Source organism: Rhagoletis zephyria, unplaced genomic scaffold (assembly GCF_001687245.7).
Source record: "Rhagoletis zephyria isolate East Lansing unplaced genomic scaffold, Rhagoletis_zephyria_1.1 Rzeph_scaffold_00156, whole genome shotgun sequence".
NCBI classification, from domain to species: domain Eukaryota; kingdom Metazoa; phylum Arthropoda; class Insecta; order Diptera; family Tephritidae; genus Rhagoletis; species Rhagoletis zephyria.
In genome coordinates, this window is record NW_016157240.1 from 15,432 (window position 1) to 40,678 (window position 25,247).

A 25,247-nucleotide genomic window follows, 5' to 3' on the forward strand; every position below is an offset into this window, starting at 1 on the left:
ATGCCAAATCACATCCAGGAACTGAAACAGGCAAAAGAGTACTGAACATTGTGTTAGTAGTTCTTTTTTTTCGTGAAAATTGTTAAAAAGCTCTTAAAAATATATGAGTACAAAACTGTAACATCTGCCTTAATTTACATTTTTGTCTGCTGTTTTTTTTATTGTTGTTGTATTGACTTCAAATCATTATGAGAGAGGGAGTAGGGATGTACCAACAAGAATATACAGCAAAAGTATGAAAGTCGTTAGAACTTGGAAATATAGTGGTGGCTGAAACAAAAAGTGTTAAACCATGTTACAGTTTTGCTCGTCACTGTATGTATAGAATTCGTTTCCTATATTCTTAACTTTATTCTATATAATAAAATACGAAGTTACAAATCAAAGATGTTGCACGAATGATATTAGAAAAATATATACCAGGAAATTTATGCAACAAGCAAAGGTATGTTTAATTAATTATTTCTTCAAAGTTCATAGAGTTGCCATCTTAGCAAGACGAATAATGTAGTAGTCCTTAATCCTACATATGTATACGTACCTTCTTGCAGAGAAGTTATTTAATTTACAAAAGGCGGAAAAAAACATTTGCTTGTTAATAAATTCAAAATTTTTATGGCTCACTTCATTTCAGTACTGATATTTTCCGTCCGGATGGATGAGGATCCAATCCTAAATTTGACAGAGGTATGCGACAAAACAAAGGGTTAATTCCAAAATTGAAAAAAGCGAATACCAGAAACTAAAGAAAAATAACAATCAATGTTGATTCTTTTACTTTTATTTGGCTTTGCCCAAGGCGAATGAATATAAGGTAATAGCAGGAGCACAAAAACAAAAATTTACATGTATTTTGTTTTTGCCTTGGCGGTATAAACTGTCAAAATCTGTAAGAGTGTGTGTAGAAATTCAAACAAAATTTTTCAATTTGATATCAGAAGCCGTACGGCGAAACACATACACATAATCAGCTGAGCTAGTAACACCACCTTATATAAATTCGCATTGGCTTTGCCTTTTGTTTTCGCTCAATTTAATTTTTAAAATTTTTCAAAACAAGAAAACACGTTTGAAATGTAGTGAGCCATACAAATTTTGAATTTATTTACAAGCAAATGTTTTTTTACCGGCTTTTGCAAACTAAATAAGTTCTCTGCAAGATGGTTGGTTTAAAAAAATACGTGTACATATCAGAGACTGGCTTGCGTTGAACGCCAACTATTGCATACTCAACTCATACCACTGCTGCTTTGTATGACTGAGCAGCGCGTTGACTTAGTAGTATCGATACCTAAAAGAAATTAAAGGATGACTGAACACCAGCGCATAGCGTGCTGTCTTGCAAATACAGCCACCATAAGTGAACGATACTTATAACAGCTCATACTGATATTGATCCGGCAAACCAATATTCCGAATGCTCGTTCACGAAACTAGCAAACGCGGCATTTGAACGGTTGCCGAAAGCATGAGAGCTTATTTGGACGGTTGGCGAAGCAAGACGCCACAGTTTATTTGTTGCAGATGTCGTTTGACTTGTTGCTGAGAGCCATTTCACTTGTTGCCGAAAGCACGACGAATGTAGTAAAGGGTAATTAATCGTCTAGTATGTATATATGTATTTATAGCGCGTCTACCAACTTTACTCACTGCTGGCGCCAAGAGCGTGTTGGCAGGCTGGTTGTGAGGAATGTGCATACGTACGTATGTATGTATGTATGTAAATATCAATTCTTCCCCAGCCAGCAAAATCATCGTAAACAAGCTCGTAATTGGATATTTTCTCGAAGAAAAACCGGATTAAAAATCGTTTATGATAGCCGTTTACGACTCTTTTTAGCACTTTTTCGCTTTAAATTGTGCATCGCCTACGAACAGTCGTAAACGGATCGAAAAAGCATTCGTATGCGAATATTTTTAGTCCGTTTTTCAATAGTAAACGAGTCTCGTAAACGATTAATTTACGTTAAAAAAGCGTTTGTCTACACTGCTTTATCTACTGTTTTTGAATGCTAAAAATAAAGGCAATTAATTAATTCAAATTATTGTAGTTCTTTTATTGAATGGAGTTATAATTAATAAATATTTATAGTGCCGGATCAAAGTATTGGCACAGAGAATTTTTCGCAATGTATGCAAAGTTTTTTACTTTACAGTTAGTATGAAGATCTACTTTCAAATCAGATTTTTGAGAAAAATTCTAAGTATGCAGTTTTAAATCCCATTGTATTTTAGTATAACATAGTGCAAGCTTGAAGTTGCCAGAAAACCGCGTTGATTTTTGGCAATTTTTTCACGCAGTTTCTTCCATGCAAATTATGTGCGACATTTTTTTTTTGTATGGAAGAAACTGCGTATAAGAAATTGTCAAAAAACAAAGAGGTTCTCTAGCTATTCAAGCGTGCACTTTATTATACTAAAATTAAATGGGCTATAAAACTGCATACTTAAAATTTTTCTAAAAAATCTGATTTGAAAGTAGAACTTCATACTAACTATATTTTTATAAAAAACAATTATAGAAGAAATCAGAATAAAAAACTTTGCATTCATGGCGAAAAATTCTCTGTGCCAATATTTTTTCCCGGCACTGTATATGTGAAGATATTTTCAGATAAATAAATATTAACAAACTATCTATTAACAAATTAACAATTAAATAAGAGGGGTTTAATATATATTATAAAGTTGCTGAATTTATTTTTTATCTTTTTTGCCGATAGGCTGCCAATTTTTTTTGCCGGTCGTGTGCATATTGGAAGTGCTTCTTTGAAACGGAAATAAAAACTTCTTCGTGGGAGTTAAATTTTTGACGAAAAGCACCTAAGAAAATAAAGTGAAAGATTAAACTCCATTGGAAACCGGAAAATTTAATTAAGTAGAAAGTGGTAATAAATAATATTATGATCCGTACTTCTTATTGCCGCAGTCGTTGCCAAACCAATAGCGCTGCTTTTGGTACCAGTTCCCTTCCACGAGAAAAGTTTTGCTACCTCATCTGTAATAATTTTTTTTTTAATGAATCATTTATTGACGCTAGTACGGATAAGGCTTCGGATTTCGCACGCCTTTTTAATTGAGAAGCCATATTATCAATAAAACATTAAGTTCAATAACTGCAAAGACCTAATAAACTAGCAAATTAAAAAAATAAATAACTATAAACTTACGAGATAGGGGAATTAAACGTTTAAATCCTTTAGTGTTACTCCGCGCAGCCTGTGAAAGAATTGCAAAACTCGTTAAATTAATTTGTATTTTTGAATTACATATGTAGTAGCTACTTACAAGAAGTTTAATTATAAAAGAAAGTGGTAGATCGTCCTTGGCGTTTGTACCAGTCTGCCAATAAATCACATACTTAATAATTTTCTTAAATTGAATATTTAACAAACTACTTATAAAATATTGTGATTAAAAAAAAATAGTCAACAAAACTAAAATTTTTTCTTGTGCTGACAAATTACTACAAGCCTCTTTCTATTATATTTTTTTTTTGTTTTATCGTTTACGAGCTTTTCTCTAACTATTTGGCGATACGAGAATCCCTCGTAAAACATAATGTTCGCAAAATGTACGTTTTCTTGCTGGCTGGGTCATTTCAAACAAGCAAATGTCTTGAATTGTTTTTGAAATAAAGTATCATGACTTCGGCAACAAATGAAATGGCTTTCAGCAACAAGTCGAACGTCTTCTGCAACAAATGAACTGCGCGTCTTGCCTTCGCCAACCGTCCCAATGAACTATCATGCTTTCGGCAACCGTCCAAATGAGCTTTCGGCAACCGTCCAAATGCAGCATCGTGCTTTCGGCAGTCGATCAAGTACGGCGGTTGCTGTTTTCGTGCACGTTCACTCGGAATACTGGTTTATCGAAGTCAATATCAGTATGAGCTGTTATAAGTATCGTTCACTTGTGGTGGCTGTATTTGCACGCACTGTACGCTATGCGCTGGTGTTCGTTCATCCCCCGTTTTTAATGTGAGCAGGCTTAAAGTCACAAAATCAGCATCGTTTGCCAGTCTCTGGTACATATATGGTATATGGGGTATAGAAATATTCCTTTTTCCTGACAGTAAACGTTTTAGTGTGAGCAACAATGATATTTTTAAAATAAGGCAGATCGGAATATGCGCTCTCTGGGAAGACAATACCTGTAATTATTGTACCATGCTGGCACAGAATTTGTCACAAATGTTTACATATTTTCTTTAATAAAAATATGATCATACCATGATACAAATATAGTAAGGTAGAACCGCTGAGAGTCACTTTTAAAATTCTTCGTGTTTCCAAACAATTTAATTTTTAAATTTACTCACAAACTCACACACACATTTTCATTTTCAATCTCAAGCAAAAACAATTTCGAACAATTTCAATTTTTTATTTTCACTTTTATATGATTTTAAAATGTTGACAAACTTCAAAAAAAAAAATCATGGCCGACAAATTGAGAGAACGGTTCTACCTTGCTATGTTTTTATCATGGATCATACTACATTACAAAATATAAAAATGTGATTCTTAAATTTGTGCATACAGATTTGCAACTTTTTAATCAGATTTTTCAGAATTTTTTCGAGTATACAGATTTTTAACCCATTAAAGTTTAGTACAAAAAAATGCAAGCTTGAAGTTATTAAAAAACGCGTTGATTTTTGAGCATTTTTTTGTCGAAGGTTTTTTCCATTATTCCAGTGTTGGCACTAATCTATTGATTTTTTAATCAAATAGTTAATTCGATTAAATTCAATCCGATTACAGTTAATCATGATTAATTTTTATTTGATTAAACAGTTAATCGTAATCGCGATTAAAAAAATTAATTTTTAATCATAAATCCTTAATTTGATAAAGTAGGTTTGGTGATTATTTAATTTATGCTGGAATTTTCCTGTGCACACAAAGCCAGTTAATCGGGTATGGCTAAATCGGGTTTCCTGATCAATTTAAGCAATTTGGTGTGCATTTTCATTAAGACCTATACCAACAGACGTTTTACAAGCTAGGTTCTAATATCCCTCTGCACATGTGCGCTGGGTTGTAAAAGTTCCCAGTTTATGTATTTCTAATAACAATAATTATAATTTTTTTTATATTTTGTGCTTTTTAGAAGCGTAAAACACAAAATAATTACTATAACTGGTGTTTGGTTTCAAATTCGGACAAACTACTCAACTTAAACAGATTTTCTTTTTAATTGGATTCACGATTAATGATAAAAATTAATTAATCCTAATCGCAGTCAGCTATTAACGATTAAAAAAATGTAATCATTAATCGTACAGTTGATCACGATTAATTAATTTTAATCGTCGATCGCGATTAACATTTTAATAGTTAATTTTTAATCGTTAATCAGATTAACATTTTGCCAACACTGAATTATTCCAACAAAGTATTTTAGAGTTTTTTTTATGGACGAAAATGAGTGAAAAAATTGCCAGTAATCAACGCTAAGTCCTAGCTACTTCGTTGTACTAAAATTGAATGGCCTACAAAACTGCATACTAAAAAATTCTAAACAATTTGATTAAATAGTTGCAAATTTATTGAACTTTTCTGGGTTTTGCACAAGTTTTAGAAACTATATTTTTATGTTTTCATTGTAGTATGAATCATATTTTTATAAAAAATGAGGGAAAAAAATTTAAATAAAAATGATTGCATTTATTGTGAAAAATTCTCCGTGCCAATACTTTTTTCCGGCAGCGTATATACATTTAACCCGTCCGTTAAAAAACCATGTTTTGGAAAAATATGTCTTTTGGTCTAAAAATAAGGTCTGCAAAATTTTAATATATATATGCAAAATCTAAGTAATAGCATGTTGCATTTAGAAAACCATATGCATTCAGAGAAAAACGTTGAATATGACGTAAAATATGTTTTGTCGTCATATGCTATTTTGTTTGTCCGGGAAAGATAAGTATAGCCTTATTCATAAAAAATAAAGTAACTTTAAAAACGGTTTATAAATTGAAAATTTTATGAAAAAATAAAGTAGGTTGTGTTGCTGTGACCTAATGCGTAGCTGGCTGCTTGGGATTGCGTTGCTGTGGTTTATTGTGTGCTGGTTGCTTTGATGGTGGTATTTGTGTGGATCAAATTCCTCAGGGATATTTGGTCCTCACACGCGCATGGAGGCCGTACAAGTGGTGGGTATGCGTCTGGCGGTTGCTTGTGCTTAGTTTTCCTAAGACCTTTACTTTTCACGCCGTTCGGTGAACTATTGCTGGGTTTAACCAGCGGTCCGGTACCCTCTGTGATGCGCGCTACGGTATGCGTCGCTAAGGCATGCTGTGTAGGTATTTTGGTTAGTCCGTTATGGTGGCCGCCACAGGAAATCGTCGTCCCAATGCTGCCTAGCGCGTCCAGACCAAGTACGACATCATCAACTGCGCCGGGCATGACATTCAGTACTGCGTCGCGGTATGACTTTCCGATGCGAATTTCAGCTCTTGCGGCTTCGAATATCCTGCTGATGGTGCCATTGGCCATTAATACCTCTATGTCCACGGTTATCTTCTCCCCGTTCCCAGAGCTTATCATGCGTTCCGCTAAGTTGGCTGACACGAAACTTTTCGAGGTGCCTGTGTCGATGACGACCTCCGCCAATTCCCCTCCAAGTTGTATTGGGGCGTAGATCCGGCCATGTTCTTGGCGCATGGTCGCTGGGTTTTCGGCGCTGGATTTTGCGAATTCACCGCATTTTGTCCTTGGTGAAGCTGTTCGGTCGTACCCTTGGCATTGGTGACAGTACTCTACTCTCCGCAAATCGGCTCGGCCGCACTCCCTGCAAAAGAGCTTTCGTGCGTTACGGCATCTCCCAGCGTAATGTCCTTCTTGACCACACATTCTGCATACGTTACTTGGTTAGACTGGGTCGTGGGTGCCTGATGGCGCTGTAGGTTCATCGCTGCCTTGTGCGGTAGAACTGGATGCCGTTGGGCCGAACGCTCCGATGGATGTTGATGAGGTGATCTGTCCGACCGTGTAGGCGGCGCTTCAGGGCTATCTGCTACAATGTTACTCGCGACTTCACGTCGGGGCGCTTCCGACGTTCGGCGTTGGTTTTCGATAATGCCCTCGTATTCTTCAGCGAGTGTGAGGAGTGCCGCCAGGGTATTAAAGTCTCGTCGTCGAATGTATAATAAATAATCGGGGTGACTGTTCCGAAAGATCCTTTCCAATTGTTGTTCCCTGCTGTATCTGGTGCGGCGTATCAAGGTCTGTATCGCGAGCACGTAGTCCTTGTACTTTTGCCGTGCGTACTGTCTTTGCTGCCGTATGTCATCCTCTATGTGCTCGAAGTACTGGCCGGTAGGAAGAAGCTTAGAAAATCTTGCTTGAAAGGGTCCCAACTCTCTCCAGTGCTCGTTGTTGTTGCGGTACCATTGGAGGGCCTTGTCGCGTAGTAGCGCGGGCATGATTCTTGGGAGTAGGTTTAGATCAAGCGTGTATACCTCGGTCAGCTCCTCTAAGCGTTCCACGAAGTGTAGCGGGTCTCGTCCACCGTCGTAAGTTACTGACCAGTTCCGTACCTGGTCCATGATGAGCGCGATAGACACCAGATGCTCCTTGCAGGCGTTATCCAGCCACAAAGTGTTCGCCGATTCCGTCATTTTACTGGCTGTTGTTTGGTGAAGAAATCTCATTTGGCGCGTGGACGATGTACCGAGTGTCCCTGCTCGGGCGCCAATTATAACGAAGCCTTTTTGTTGCCCCGATGCTTCTACAATGCTGGGGTATACCCGCCGTGTCCAGGATTCGTTACAATAAATTTGTAGTTTCGGGGCTCTGGTGAATCGTACTTTATTAGATTATTCTCTTACTTACTATCAGACATATAACAAAATAACATTTGGAAATATTCGGTGGCGTCACTTGCAGTGGCTGGACAACGGCTTCTTTAAAAAAGTTTTGATTTTGTCACCAGAAAAGGGTGTGAATCACAAGAGGGCGAGTTTCAGGGACCTGCCAATTCACTATTTGACTTTGAAGGAAAGAAAAGCAGCGGAAACTGAATATTTAAATCATTTAAATTTCCCATGGAATAACTTTTCTCAGAACCATTCGATCCGATTCTGAAGAATTTTGGATAATTGCTTACGGAGTGAAAACCGCAACAGGCAATAAAATGTTTGGAAATAAAAGTAAATTCATATTGTCATCCTTGCGGCACTAACATGCTTTGTTGAGCGCGTTTTTTCCGTAATGAATTCAAAAAAAAATCGACTGCTGAGTGGAAGATCGACCTATCTCGTCAGCCAGCTCAAATACGCTCTATTTCAAAAAACTTTTCAAGAACGCCCTATTTCAGAATTCGTTTCAAAAACGCCCTATCTCAGCTGCCGATTCAAAAACGCCCTATATCAGCACATTTTCAATACATTTTGAAGTAAGATAGGGCGTTCTTCAACCAAATTCTGAGGGTGTTTTTCAATAAAATTCTGAAATAGGGCGTTCTTGAAAAGTTTTTTGAGATAGGGCGTTTTTGAATTGGCTGCCGAGATAGGTCGATCTTCCACTCAGCTGTCAAAAAGATTCGAAATAGGATGCCATTGGAAAGCCTTAATTCAATAGTTTGAATACAGTGTTATATGAAGGCTAATAGTTTCTGCTGCAAAATGTTTCCAATATCAAACAGTATGTTATCAAGGTTGAATAGCTCAACATATGACACCCACAGAAATGTAAATCATTCAGACACTACAGGTGATTTTGAAGAAATTGTGAAAATAGCTGATCTCGCTTTGTTATAGGTTTTTACTTAATTTTTAGCGCCGAGCTCTTAAAAGCGGATTGTGCGATTAATCAATTAATATGAGTTATAATAAATTTAATAATTGCGCAGTCCTATTGCCAAATGTGTTGAAACAAATATTTTTAAAACTCATGCGTATTTTTAAAGAAAATTGTTTGTGCATCACTATTATATAATTGATTTGTGTTATTTATTATTACCCTGTGAAGGTATTATATTCGTTTTTGGTTTTAAAAACTATATTATAACGAGATCTCATTTTTAAAATAAAATACTTCTTAAATCAACTTCATGAATTTAAAAAAAAAATTAGCGATTTTTGGCGATTTTTTTTTCAGAAATTGCGCCCTTTTTTAAACAATCTGGACACCCTGGTCATGGCCACGAAGGCCGTCGGGTGTTGCTGGCTGCTTGGGATTGTGTTGCTGTGGTTTATTGTGTGGATGGTTGCTTTGATGGCGGGTATCTGTGTGGGTCAAATTCCTCAGAGATATTTGGTCCTCACAGTGCGTATTAATGTCGGTGGAAATGATGCTCTTTAAAATTGACTAAGTTTTTATTACATTTATATTGACCCCAAATGGGTCAATTGGGCGAGAAATCTTCGTTCGAATTGACGAGTTAAACATGTTAAATGGGCTTGAATCAGTTAAATGAACAAAACGTGTTCGTAAACATGTGAAATCGCATGCAGTTGCTGTTGGAAAACTGCACCAGTTAAATAATTTAACTCGTTTAAAAACATATATTTAATACTTCTTATTGGCAGTACCCTATCTGCGCAATGTGTTTGGATTCAGCAATCAAAAGGAGATAGTTTTGAGCCAAATGTACGTTTTGCGCATGCCATGTATTAGTATCTGTGAATTAGGGATGTTTCGAATGTAATTTTTCACATTTGCGAATATAGTGTTTTAATCTAGTAATCAAAGTTCAAATATTCCCCATATTATATTTAAAAAAAAAAGTAATTTCGCTGCCTCTTCTCCCATGATGCGATTTCTTAGAGGCTCGTATATAAGGCCGGCTGCACTGAACAATTGCTCACTTGGAACGCTGGCGGGTGGAGCGCTCAAATATTTGTGGGCCAGATCTATCAATTCGTTGTACATATTTAGGTTGTGGATTAGCATCACAACTGCTCTAACTTTTAGTATCAAGTCATGAGGTGCAACTTCCCTACTTATACTTGCTCCTGTGGATATTCGGAAACCATAGTAGATATCGACGCCATTTCTATTCCGGACAACATATTAACCATTTTTATATTAACTATCGTACAGTGCTTATTTTGTGGACGCAAAATTGATCGATCCTTCAAGTGGTTTTGATTAATTACACCAGGCTGAGGTTCAAATACCCAATCGGCTAAATCTCGAAAAATAATCACTTGTGGCATTAATCTTAATTTTTGAGTCTGGGGAGAGTTCTCGCCAGTGATCGGACTTCTACCACATTGTGGTAGATCTGCCACTTTTTTGAGCATCTACCACATCTACCACACAAGGTCTGAAATCTACTACATATTCGCGTTTTTGAGTAGTTTTATTTTTACTCGATATAATTTTCTTAATTTTAACAGCATAAATTGTCCAACACTAAACACTAACAACACGCAGAATGGGAGGATAAAATAAACATTAAAATAGTAACTTTTCTCTATATTCAATTTTTCGACAGGAAACATGGTTTTATTGTGTTAAATTGCAAAATATGTGATTTATAAAAAGAATTAATAGTGAAAATGTTAAAAAACGGCGATTTTTGTGAAAGTATTAGAAAATTTCAGTGCATCTAAAGTTTCTAAAGCGTTGTTTACTTTTACTTGAGAATTGAGTAGCGGTTTCTGGAACGTGCCACATTTGTCCGCAACATCGTGATGTGATAAAAAGAAAAGCGGGCAGCACTCCGCAAGGTTACAGAAATCTTTCAAAATATGTTCGAAAAATATCTGGAAGGAACTGCTTTACACTGTCAAGGAAAAAAATGCCAAAGCTCAACGCAATTTTTAGCAAATTCAATCTTGCACTTTATTAAACTAAAATTAAATTGTTCTTAGAGTATAATTAAAAAGTTTGCCATTTAGGTTTGCCATTTTTCCAGATTCTACCACAGAAATTTTTTTCAAGTCCGATCACTGGTTCTCGCACTTCTTTATAGAGAGTTTAAAATACTTTACCGTTCCCTCAGTTCGCCCGCCAGGATTTTTTAAGTTTTCCAGCATTTTACCATACAAAATTGAAAATAAAGAAATGAAATTGTTCAAAATTGGTGAAAATGAGAATGCGTGTGTGAGATTCAGTTTTACATTTTAAAATTGCTCAATGTAAAATTTCAAAAATCGTACGGAGCAAATATGTACATCGAACGATTCTTAAATCTGAAATGTTTGTGCAAAGTTTCAGATCCAGATCCTTAATTTGAAAGTAAATTGTCCCTGTACGATTATATACAGATTTATAATACAAATATAACCATATTTGCCTCAGAAAAAATTATCGAAATAAACCATGTAAGATTTATATATGGCTATGGGAGCCAAAAGCAAAATTTTTGTTTTGCAGATCTTCCGCTGTATTACATTCCCATAGCAATTCTTTGCTCGATATGAAACAAAAACGGACGAAAACGAATAAATGGAACATAATAATGCTCAAATCAAAATAAAGCGCACAGCGCTGCAGCGATGTTGTTGTTGATACTGTGTATGAATGCATGTATGTGCAACAACGTTGTGTATGTACATATGTACAGAGCCAAAGGGAACATTTTCTTTGCAGATCTTCCGCTGTATCGCTGCCTACATGCACACGAACGTAGCAACCCTGGTAGACAGCTATTAGCTAAATCTCCCATGAATTTTCCAGGAGCGTTACCTTATGTATCCGGTAAAGTTTATATGAGTTTCTTAAGGCCCGTGTGCGGAAATTACCCTATAGTCTCCTATACGTGGCAGCTTTTGTCTTTTTTAACACACTAGTAAAATATGTCTCCTTATGTATAGCTTCTCTCTTCTTGTCGTAAATCTTGTTGAGTATCTGTACTCTTTTCACATTCACGTATGTCATACTCAGCCATATATAGCTTGTTCACTCTTTCAGTACTCCTACGAAGTGAATACATCAACAACTACCGGTAGTCTTACCGAACGATTACCGCAAAACCTACTGGTAGTCTTACCAAGCGATTACCGCGAAACCTACGGGTAGTCTTACCAAGCTATTTCCGCAAAGCCTACCGGTAGTGTTACCAAACGATTATCCTATTCAATTGAAATTTTTTTCTTATCTTTTCAAACTTTTCACATTTTTAATTATTTTGTATGTTTATGTCCCTTACATATTTATATCCAAACATATATGTATATATACATATAAATAATTTGCGCATAACAGGCTCCACCTCTCCAGAAGCGCCCTTCAGTGTATGTATGTGCGTTTTCTGTTTTAAAAAATAGGTACTTAGTTTCGAGCAGGATTTGAATGGTATTGCTCAACGTCATTTTACACATTAGTATTAGTTTCGCGGCGATACCGAATTCAGTGTTAATTTTAATAAATACATAAATAGCTTTTCATACTTGTAGTTTAATTAAGGAATAATTGCCTCTTTTGTGTCCAAAACTTGTTAAAAGATGTAAGGTATTTTGTTTTTGTTTGCCTTTTTCAATTGATGACAAGTCAAGGAACACCATACTTGGGTCCAAAATAAATGTATTATTAATATCACACGAAAATAGAAACAAAAAGTTTGTCCCCTTTGGGTCTAATTTGAAGTAGAATAATGATGCGACAAATTATGCACGATTTCTCTCATAAATTTACAGATGCACTCATAAATTGATTGCGCAATATTATTTAGCATGGTGATAAAAAATGTCGAGGTAATGGAAAGTTTTTTGCGTCAGATAAGTAGATAGAACTGAGATTTGCGAGAAAACTGCAAATCTGGTTGTTCCAGTCTGAAAAAAACGCTAATTTCGCAAAATCTCAAAACACAGTAGATTTGTACAAGCTTTTATTTAACTTGTTTTTAGGGGCAAATCTTGCAATAAATTTTTAACCAACTTCCAGAAGAGCTAGAGCAGATCTTCCTAAAGTCGGTTCCGCGGAAATAACCCAAGGGTTCCGTAGAAAAGTCACCGGGGTTCCGCGAAATTAATTTTGATATAAATAAGCACGGCGGTCGGTTTGAGTTGCACACGTAAAGAAAAGTTCTATAAACAGCTTGACGGGGACGCAATTATCTATTTTCAAGTATACATATTATGTACTCGTAGTTGGTATTTTTGCCGTACTGAGTGCCATACCTATTGAGCTTGCGCTTGCCAGCTTGTTTTTTTCTAACAGTTATGTGTTGTTGGCCGCTGTAGTCTAAGGAGTTATATACAACTTTCTACAAGGAACGCAATGAATTGCCAAATGAAATGTGATATGTCGTAACTGGGAACTTGGGAAGTCACCTGAAATCTTTGTCAGATTATTTTTCGGATGGTAGTACTAATATCGGTTTGGTACAAAATCCATTTACAAAGCAGAGTACTTCGACATTGAAACACACATTTGAATCTGTGTCTCTGAAAGAGTTTTGGGTAGAGTAAATATCATGAAGTCGCTAAATAGGCCATCTTAATTTAGCTTCCTTCTGTCACAACGTACTCTGTCAACAGGCTTTTCAGTTTACACTTACACAAAAAAAAATTCAGGTCGAAATTGGATGTTACTCCAGAAATGCGCATACAGCTTTCAGACATTAAATCGAACTACCATTTTATACAATAAATAATAACAGTGATACAATTCCATTCTTCACATTAAAATTTAAAGTATGTAAACTATTTCTAGTAACAGTTTTTATTCATTTTTAAATTTAACTGCCTTTGATTTTTAGTAATTTGATGTGGGGTTCCATAAAATGAAAGGTCTTTAGCAAGGGTTCCATCTTCTTGAAAGTTTAGGAACCCTTGAGCCAGAGACTTGAAATTTCAAACTTAGCTCAGAACCCGATGACAATGCAATATGAAACACGAATTAATCCCCTAGGTGACGCAGGCGTCGAGATGTTTCAACAGCCCGTATTTATAGTCCAATTTCGTTCCTATTTGAAATGTATATTACCTACATGAAAGGAAGTAAGTCCACACAAATCGTACTAGGCGAGGGGTCAATATATTTCGATAACCTGTATCTATGATTTTATGTACTTTATATTTATAATAACGTAACTTACATAAAAAGGAATAATTTAATAATAAATCCGGTAGGTAGTGCAGGAGTCGAGATATGTAGAAAGCTTGTTTTAAACAGACTTTTGGACTATTAACTTATTTATATTTTTGATTTAATCCGATTCTGTGAGTTTTTTACATAATAAAGGAGTATAAAGTTCACGATTTTCATTCATTTTGTATAAATATGACGTTTTTCCCTGAATGCATATGGTTTCTAAATTTTCAAATGCAACATGCTAAGTACAGTTATCATATTTGAACAAAATTTTGCAGTTTATTTTTAGGCCAAAAGGCATCTTATTCCGCCCGGAAAACTGTATATTTAAAAAAAGTTGAAATAACGAACGGTCTAATATACATATTTATGAAAATCAAGCATAAACGTTTTATTTATTTTCATCGCGTCTGCATAAACAATTATTTTTAATGTATATTTACTGTTCGAATTTCTTTCACAGGCTGTGATTGGTTACACGAGATTTCCATTAACGTGCGTGGTGTGAAACCCCAAAATCGCATTCCCAATGAACGACTTCAGCGCATTGCGATGCTCGAGAGCAATATATTACTCGATAACCTATTTAAGATCGCGAGCAGTGCAGATTCAGCAACGTTAGAAAAAAATCTTGCCTTGGATGTTCTTATATGGATTTGCTTTATAAGATTAAATCGTTTCCGTTCGCCCAAATCTGAACGCATTAAAACACAAATAAACAAAAGCACTGCTTCCACGAATACGGATTTGATGGCACAGCAGTTTGAATGTATTTGTGTGTCGGAAAAGTATCTTGAAAATATGCTGAGAAACTGCATTATACACAGCAATCGCACTATGGCACACAAATGTGTGAAACTTATCCTGATACTAACTGAGTAAGTAAAAAGTCTGTAGAAATTTCTTTAAGTATGCACATAAAATGAGATACCTACTTATTTAAAAAATTTAACAATTATATTAGTACATGTAATATATATATAAGTACATACTAGGGATGTTAATTTTTCGATTTTTGCGATCCCGGGATTTTCGGGACATCGTTCATACAATCCCGGCATCCCGAGATTAGTTCCCCGGGATTTAGATATTCATTATTTTCCAACAACTTAACATAAAAAATTGCATCAATTTAGTTTGATAAATAAATAATGATAATAAATAATAAATAAATGGTTTGCAACCTAATTTATTATTTAAGTTGAAAAATATTTCATTAGTAACAGTAATTAAATTTATACGCATTTAACAATACTTTAGCGTGTACATATCTGATATAGTAACTTAAGAAATGCCGAAAAAAGCTCGATGCAAAAAAAAAACTTAAGTCAACATATGTATTGTGTGGCGGAAAGAAGCTCATTATACTAGAGGCTGGAATAAAAGAAACGCCTTATTTCAACCAGTTTAGTCTATATTTCTTTTCTTTATTTAATATTTAATTTTTTTATAAGAGTCTATCTCATTTTACATATAATTAACTGCATTTAAATGCGCATTTCAAAATTTGTACAAATAATATAAAAATGCCAAACATTTGCCAAATTTTTAAACTTTTTACTCAGCATTTTTAGAAAAATTTTAGGAACGCAGTTTTATAGCCCATTAAATTAAAGTAGGATAAAAGGCAAGTTTCATGCAATTACAAAATACCGTTGATTTTGGGAATTTGTTAAACGATGCTGGGCATCGTCCATATAAACAAATTGTCGAACATACTTGGTACGGGAGAAAATGCGTGTCACCGGCAAAAAAAAATATATAAAAATCAACGTTACTTTTAGTCACTTGAAACTTGCACTTTATCCTCTTCTTATATAATGGACTATATTTATAAAATTGCGTACCTAGATTTTTTCTGGAGTGCAATGGGGTATAGTCGTTGTGCTGTGTATGCAGTTACAGTTGCACGGCTATACTCAATCCCGACTCTTGCGTCCTCGTTCGCGCACTCTGGGCAACGTAAGCAACACATGTGCGAGATGCGGTAACCAATCGGAGTGGAGCCTTGGGTCACGGCAGAAAGAGAGGGAGCTTCGGTGGTGCCCCTCCGACTTATTCGATTTAAGGGCTCACTGAAGTCTGCAACGTCTATGCACCAGTAGGTGCGGCTGCAAGCGGGTCTGTCTTGGAGCAAGCGGCTCGATATGTAAACGTGTATTTGGTTGCGAAACCACCCCCGTCCCAGCAATGGGTTGTGCGCTGGGTTTGGGACCCGCCACGTAAAAACCCCTTCCAGTGAAGAAGCGAAACAATGCCTCGGATGAGACGCCCCCTTATTATGACGACCACGGCAAATTTTAAAGGACTACGATTTGAGGGCATGCTCCTGGAATGTCCGGACCTTTAATGGGGAAGATGCCTCTGTCCAGCTGGTTGATGTCCTCGTAAGAACAAAAGCTGACATCACCGCCATCCAAGAAATGCGTTGGACGGGGCAAGACAAGCAATGCCTGGGGCCTTGCGACGTATACTACAGCTGCTATGTAAAGGAGCGGATTTGTGGTGAGAGAGAGAGACTCCGTCACCGAGTACTGGCGTTCACCCCGCTGGACGAGCGTCTAGCCATAATCCGCATCAAAGCGAGATTCTTCAACATCTCGCTCATCTGCGCCCATGCCCCGACGGTAGAGAAGGATGTGGTATCCAATGATCTCTTACATGAGCGCTTGGAGCGCACTTACGAGCGCTGCCCCGCCACGATATCAAAATCGTGCTTGGCGATTCAATGCTAGGGTGGGAAAGGAAGGGATCTTTGGAAACACCGTCGGAAAATTCAGCCTCCACGACGAAACGTCCGACAACGGACTGAGGCTGAGCGATTTCGCTGGGGCCCGAAACATGGTAGTATGCAGTGCTATGTTTAAGCATAAAAAGATTCATCAAGCTACGTGGCTGTATCCGGATCGAAAAACGAGAGACCAAATCGACCATGTTGTGATAGACGGAAGGCATGCTTCCAGTGTTTTGAACGTACGCACACTCCGAAGCCCAAACAACGACTCGGACCACTATCTTGTTGCAGCCCGCCTCTGCGCAGCAAAAAATGTGCGCCCGAGTATGCAAGGAAAGCTTATCGTCGAAAAGCTGCAATCACAACAGACAGCCTGCTCTCAGAGAGCACTCTTCAACGATCGGGCGCAACGCGCGCTATGTGGGACCGCTATAGGGATCTGAAGAGGGAAGCGAGACATATCTGCTGCCATAAGAAGAGATAGGCCGAAATACGTGAGTGCGAAGAGCTTGAAATGCTGGCCGAAGAATGCCCGAAAATTTTACCAGAGAGTTAGGCGACTTACGGAAGGTTTCAAGACCAGGGCGTAATCCTGTAAGAACAACAATGGCGACCTAGTTACCGATGTTAAAAACGTACTTAAATTATGGAGGGAATACTTTTCGACGCTACTGAATGGTAGCAGCACGGAAAGTTGTGGAGAAGAATAACCCGAGCCCCCAGTCTATGATGAAGGAGCCGATGTTCCTCCGCCTGACCATGACGAGGTACGAATAGCAATAACGCGGCTGAAAAACAACAAAGCTGCTGGAGCTGAAAGCCTGTCAGCTAACCTATTTAAGTACATGAATGCTTCAACTCTTATGCAGAATATGGTCAGATGAACGCATGCCCGGCGACTGGAATTTAAGTGTGCTCTGCCTAATCCACAAGAAAGGCGACCCGGCCATTTGCGCCAACTACCGCGGGATCAGCCTTCTAAGCATAGGCTACAAGGTCTTATCGAGCGTATTGTGTGAAAGACTAAAGCCCACCGTCAATGAACTGATTGGACGTTATCTTTTTCCTAGAAAATCCACCATAGACCACAATACTCCAAATCTTGGAAAAGACCCGCGAGAAAAGAATCTACACTCACCACTTATTTGTCGACTTTTAAGCCGCTTTCGACAGCACTAACAGGAGTTACCTATACGCCCCTATGTCTGAATTTGGCATCCCCGCCATACGGCTGTGTAAAATGACGTTGAGCAATACCACCAGCTCCGTCAGAATTGGGAAAGACCTCGCCACCAACCGCGGCTTCAGACAGGGCGACTCTCTTTCATGTGACTTCTTTAATCTGATGTTGGAGAAGATAATAAGAGCTGCAGAACTGAACCGCTCAGGAACAATTTACTACAAGAGCGTGCAATTGCTGGCTTATGCCGATGACATCGATATCATCGGTATCAAAAACCGCGAAGTCTGTTCTGCCTTTTCCAAGTTGGATAAAGAAGCAAAGCGAATGGGTCTGTTGGTATACGAGGACAAGACGAAGTATCTCCTGCCATCAAACAAACAGTCAGCACATTCGCGCCTTGGCATCCACGTCACTGTTGGCAGTTATAATTTCGAGAAAGTAGAGAATTTCGTTTACTTGGGAACCAACGTTAACACCGATAATAATGTCAGGATGGAAATCCAACGCAGGATCGCTCTTGCTAAGGAGTGCTACTTTGGACTGAGTAGGCGATTCAGGAGAAAAGTCCTCTCTCGATTCAGGAGTAAAGTCCTCTCTCGAGCTTCACAACGACATGGACATAGTGCAGCGAATTAAAATACAGCGGCTCCGCTGGCTTGGTCGTGTCGTTCGAATGGACACCGACACTCCAGCTCTGAAAGTATTCAACTCGGAACCCGCTGGTGGTAACAGAGGAAGAGGAAGGCCCCCACTGAGATGGAAAGACCAGGGGGGCTACTCTGTAATGCGATGCGAAAGAGAAATGCGATGCGATAGGCAAATACATCGTAAGTAATACGCTGTGGCGATTGCCTATCGCATCGCATTTCTCTTTCGCATCGCATTACAGAGTAGCCCCCCAGGTGGGGGAAGGACTTGGCTTCACTTGGCATATCCAAGAGAAAAGAAAAGAAACGACTGGCGTGCTTTGGAATTCGGCCAGAAACGCTTAGGCGGTTACAACGCCAAAAAAGAAGAAGAATTTTTCTAAAAATTCTGAGTACAAAGTATGAAACAGATTGAAACATAAAAATTTCAAAACCCACCAAGCAATCAATATACTCACGACACTGTAGACCAAATATAGTAAAACTGCGTTTTAAGTTTTAGAATTTTTTTGATTAGAACCTTATAATTTCAAAGATATGATAAATTCTAAAAATTATTTAAAAAGATCAGTGCAATGTAGAAGAAAAATGGGTACCAGATGATAGAGAAAATTCTGTAGGATTTAAGAAAATCAAAATTTGTTGGGTTATTTTTTTAAGATTCGAGGACGTTGTCGAGCTTACATTAGTCCTTAACATATAATTTTTTCAAAATAAATACTGCAATATTCCAAGGATATTCAAGGATAAAATTTTTAAGGGCATTTTCAATATCTTATGCAACAAAAAAATTAATCTGTTCTTTCTCTACAGAATTTTATTTTTAATTTGATACCGATACTGTTTTCTTAAGTACATTGCACCAAATTTTTTAAACCATTTTCTGAATTACTCATATTATTCAGTTTTCAAAGTCCTTTTTAAAAATTCTGACGTCAGAGATAAAAACAAAAAACGCCATTTTACTGCATATATTTGGCCCATGGCCTCGCGAGTATATTGATTTTTTTTGTGTATAAAATTCCCTGTCACACGGGTTATGTGTATGTATAATTAGCTAGACATTTATAAAAAAACCGCCCAGTTCTGTGCTTTCTCGATAATTTTTTTGTAAAGAAATTTCGCATTCGGTGTCAAAATTTTTAAAACAAAAAGCTCTACGATTTCCACATTAGTGGAACTGATTTCCACATGAGTGGAACTGATTTCATTGTCACATATGAAAAATATGAATTTAAAAGCAAAAAAGCTTTTGACTGCCGTAGCCGAGTAGGCAGAGATCATCGTATATACTTACAAGTATGGAATCCTATGTCCCTTTTTGTCTATTCTCTTTCTAACAGCGGACGTGCCTGCCAAACTGAAAAGCATGATGGGCGCAGTGTTTGACAGGCAGGTTCGACGATGCGAACGGCAATGGAAGGTAAGAAATAGAAGATGGATGACATGAGAATGAAAGAATTATGAAATAGCAAAACGAATTTAAAAAATCTGACAATGCGAATGACGTCAAAATGGAAGAAATGCAAAATAGCGAAATTTCGAAACGGAAGAAATAGATGACAGGCACGTGTTCAAGGGTTTCGTGCAACAAAAAGAGTTTTTGTGTTGCGCCATTCAATATTAAAAAAATTTTAATGTGGTTAAATACGCGTTGAAAAAAATGCATATTTCGCCAACCAAAAAGTGCATAAATAAATATATAGCATCTTGCTATAAGATTTATTTATAAAAACCGGATATGCTTATGGCCTTATTCATAAAAAATAAAATAGATTTAAAGAGATCTCCCTAACATATAACATTTAACTTAACTTTTTGTGCGCCCGTCTCTTTTTCTGTTTATTATTCTCAAATTTTTTTTCCTTAATACTCATTTGACTGAGTTTCAATTACACCCAGTAAAAATCATGATAAAAACATTAGAAAGTAAAACCATTCTCTCCATTCGTCGCCCATGATTTTTTCTGACGATTGCAAACATTTTAAAATCATATAAAAAAATCCACTCTAAATTACTAATACCTACTTCCGCAAAAATTATTTTTTTTCGTATTTTCCTTGTTAAAAGTTATTTTAAATGATATATTTTTATCGACTTATTCATAAAAAATAAAAATTTTATAAAGCTTTTTAAATTGCCGTTTGCAAACATTTTTCAATTTATAAACCTTTTTAAAGCTACTTTACTTTTTATGAATAATGCTATTAGAATTTAGCACAATTAAAACACGTTGCCTATCGAAAAATTTAATATTAAGAAAATTGGCTGTTCTCACATTTCCTTTCAACATCCAATTCGACTTTGCTTACTTTTTTTTTTACAGATATGTCATCACCGCCAGGACGGCGCAATCTTGTATTCTACCTTTCTTGTCAAATATGCATTATATATAACTGTCATACTACTATTAATCGTAACCATATTCATTAAAATCGTTTCAATTCGTAATAAAAGTAGTATACATACTTCTAGTCTAAATATATTTTTTAAAATAAACTAGCTTTTCTACTTCTTAAGTAAATCAACAATCTCAAGATTTATAATAATAAAATTTTCTTCAAAAACTACATTCCAAAGCATCCCTGTTGATATCATAATTCAAATGCAAATTAGAATAGCAATTTTGATGCAAAATATTTTCCGCGGTATTCATCATACAAATTTATCTCTTTACTTGTCCGTACGTCGCTCTGTAAAGAAATATATTTTAATTTATATGTTTTCTTAAAAATAAATGCAAATTTACCTATTTTTTCCACCGGTAGGCACGAATATGGTATTCAAAACAGAAACAATGACAACGAATTTTACACACCTTGTTGTATTTTAGCGCAAAACGATAAGTTTCACAAATATTTTAAATTATTGTCTGGAACATACACATTTATCGTTATTATTGGAAATGCAAGACTTGGCATGCATTTTTAATTTCTTATTTAATCAATTCAAATGAATAAAAACACATTTTTCTAAAATATTTATCAATTTACATTTTAAAGTTTTTTTCTGAAACTTGAATGTAACTCTGTGCGGAGAATGAGAGAATTGAAAATCAGATGATCTCAGCTGTTTTTAACTGTGTAAACAAATAAAATGGCGCTTTACATACTTGAAGCCTATACAATGGTAGAGATGTCGACTATAATTCCGTGTGTCGCAGGTTCAAATGCCGGCACATATAGTATTTAATTGTTAGTCCTCTTTCAGACACGTCAAGTCTTGAAAGCAATTTTTTTCGCATTCTCTTTTGTGTTTTCTATTTGCTTCCACACGCGTCAACTCTAATTGAATTCAAGTCCTTGCTTCTTAAATGGGAAGCAACGAAAAGATCAAAAGAGACAATAAAACTTAAAACGAATTGACGGTACGGAGGTATCTGTACTCTTCCCCTCTCTTCCCACCCCCTTCGCCAATGAACGAGCAGACTTGAAAGCAAGACTTGACGTGTCTTAAAGGGGACTTAGAAACAAATTTATAAATATACAAAATTTATACATTTCACATGAAATTTCAATTTGTCAACTTATCAAAAAAAGAGCTTTTGATTTCTGTGCTAGAATACCAATTCTAGATAAATAATAAAAAATTGACAAATTATAAAGATTTTCAATTTATCAAGTGCACAGAACTATGTAAATCTATACATAGTATAAAGGAAAGTCGAAATTCTTTGTAGTCGGTAATCTCGAAAATTACTGAACGGATTTTGTCGAGATTTTCTCTAATATACTCTGTATCGACTGGAGAGGGATTTTTTTTACTTAGAAGTTTAATAGGGTTGCCACCTGTCTAAAAAACTATAAGACCCGCACCGTTCGTTGGATTACAAATGATGAGGTATCAAATGAAAGGGATTGGACTCTAGAAAAGCACTATTTTTTTAAATAGGGCTGCCACCTGTTAATAAAATTACCATATTCACACATAACAAGCGTAGACGTGGCGAAGCCTCGCGCATCCGTGGCAGGCTAGTCATAACTTATATTGAAGCGTACCTTTCCAATATTTTCTATTATTTAATTATTTAATTTTTTTTGTTTTGTTTGTGACGCCATGCGGGTTCACTAGTAACCTATTAAAGTCCTTGGTTGTATGTAAGTAACGATTTAAAATATTTCCAGAAAACGTACACGTTTGGTTTGAACAAAAGTTTTCGAGTGAGAAAAACTATGACAATATTCTAAAAAAACAAATACAGAGATTGCTTAGATCGTTTTTAAAAAACTCAACATTAATTGATTTAGGTAATTTGAACGATTTGAAAGGCGCTCGGCTTCGTATTTGGAGTGCAGCCGCAACCATATTCGGCAAGGGAAACCTGAGAGCGAGTCCCTCAAAGAAATTGAAAAATACTAGTACTATGAAAATATGAAACATAAAATGAATGAACGTTGAAAAAAGTCAAAATAAGAAGAAGCCCTGTTTTGTTGTCCACTATTCGCATAATTTAACAGACAAAAAAAAAACAAATTGCTTCAATTTTCTTTTGTTCTGCTTTATAAATCTTGGGAATAATTGTTCACATGGAATTCGCAATAATGCCGATTATCTTTAAAATACAACCGTGGACATTCTTATTAAATGCGGTGAATTTCTGTCCCATCAATGTTTACACAAAACGGTAGGCTTTCATCTGTCAACTTAATTATCGCTGTATTTACCGTTGACGGTGCGTTTGGATGAGGCTTAACCCAAAGGCATTGTCCATAAAATTTTTCTTCAAATTCCTATTCTTTCATCATAATTAAGTGATCTGATTAAAATATCAAAATATTCTATGGCAGAACTCAAAAGACATCTCAATTATGCTTAATTTTTTATACTAAGTCCAAAACCATCCTACAGTAGATAGATATTCGATTGAGGAATGCACTGCGACCAGGAGATCTTGCCCGTTACAGCACTTCGGTAAGTCCTAGCTCCCTTCGGAAATCCAGTAAGTTGTTTGGTGCTTGTTGGGTGCATGTGATTCGGCTGCGGGTTAAGTGACCCGAGGTCTTCCCGCCACTGCATCATATTCGAGGAGTATTTGATCAGAAGTTTCAGCTGACCCGTCACAGTAAGGGCATGATTTCATGAAAATGAAGGGCCTGAGTAAGGCTTGGCGATCGCTTACTATTAGGATGTTTTCGTTGTGGTATTTTCACTGAAGATTAATCTCTGCGTACAGACTTATGGTGTGAACCTCCGCTTGGAATATACTAGGAAGTCTACCCATAGGAACTGCGCTGGATCTTTGATCTTGGAAGTATTTCTTGCGGTCTGTGCAATTTCAGCTTGCCTTAATTCCTTGCTCCATTTGAATGTTCCTGTTGAAGCTAATAATGCTTCTGATATCATCCCGTGGGAATTAAGTCATGGGTATCTGAGCCTCTACCCCAAACTTCTCTGGTAAAGTTTATTAGGGGATCATTTGGCTGCCTGTTCTGTACTAATGTGCAGCTGCACGAGCTCGACAATAACCTCCATTGAGCCGTAGGGCAGGTGCACAGTGCATCACAGATACTAGGGTGCGCCTCAGGCCACCGCTTCATAGGGTATCATTGGTTTGACAACCATATTATACATCCATCTGAGGACTGCGGCTCCTAGATTATCCTGAAAGACGTTTGCATACCATTAGTTGTTTTGATGTCTTCATATCTACGTGTTTCTTCCATGAGATAGTTTTTTGGCGAGTGTGCTTTCCATCCGTGTAGCCTTTGCATCGGTTTCCATTGTCTGATAGCGTTTGCGGCAGTTCGTCTACTACTACATAGGCTCCAAAGGAGAGCGACTAACTTTCAGTGTTTCGATCGGATCTCATAATTAAAGGAGGCTAAATTTATTGGCCTAAAAGATTTAACTAAGGAAGAAGGGATAACCTTCCTATCTTGCGTGTAAAAATCACCTTTTCTCTCCTCAACATTGATTTGGTGTAGGCTAGGAATATCCTTTATTACATGTAGTAGGCGTGGGGTAACTGGATCCTCTCCCCGTTGTAGTAAAGCCAGATAAGCTCCATTCACGCCTGGAGACTTGTACTGATCAAATGAGCCCACCCAACACTGGCTCGCGAGAAGATGAGCTCCAATCGGACGAGGTTGGTCTAAATCTCCGAACAAGCATTTCCATACGCTGGTCAGATAAATCTGGAAAGTGTGTAGAGAGTAGGTAGGACGCGTGCTCTTTTTGTCCGTACCATCTGGGTTAGATAATGTTAGAGTGGCTGCACGGAGGCATACCTAGGCTGGAAAAGCCCGTTGTGATACCACTGGCGGAACCTATTCGTGTCTTTCCTTTCGATTCGTTATTCGACGCGCTGAATGCGAATCCGATATCTGTTAGCCCCCATCACGTCAGGTTCGAGGTGATTTCAAGATCAAGTAGGGAAAAATTTATTGAATAAACCTGAAGGGGAACATGCAAGATAAGTATGAAGAAAAAGATGAGGATGAAGATCGTATAACGAAAAGGGTATAAGTAGGGATAAAGATAGAAAAAAGATAAAATATAACCTTAAGCTTGTAGCCTGCCATTTTATTCACAATTTCTAGATATGTAACGATAGGAATTGAAATAAAAAAATTTAGTTATAGAAAATTATCAAGTTACCGAAATTTATCGAATCATCGAATTTTACAGTTATCAAAATTTATCGAGTTATCTACGTTTATTGAGTTATCGCAACGTGTAGAAATATTCA

The 25,247-nt window shown here is 36.8% G+C and overlaps 1 protein-coding gene across 4 annotated transcripts in view; it reads left to right on the top strand.

The window, feature by feature from the left end:
• Bruce (BIR repeat containing ubiquitin-conjugating enzyme) overlaps positions 1-25,247 on the top strand; it is a 136,084-nt gene that overhangs the window by 14,190 nt on the left and 96,647 nt on the right. For all 4 annotated transcript variants that reach the window (XM_017605756.1, XM_017605764.1, XM_017605770.1 and 1 more), the window contains one exon: positions 14,458-14,872. In XM_017605756.1, the coding sequence (XP_017461245.1) occupies positions 14,458-14,872 (415 nt within the window). The remainder of the gene's footprint in view (positions 1-14,457; positions 14,873-25,247) is intronic.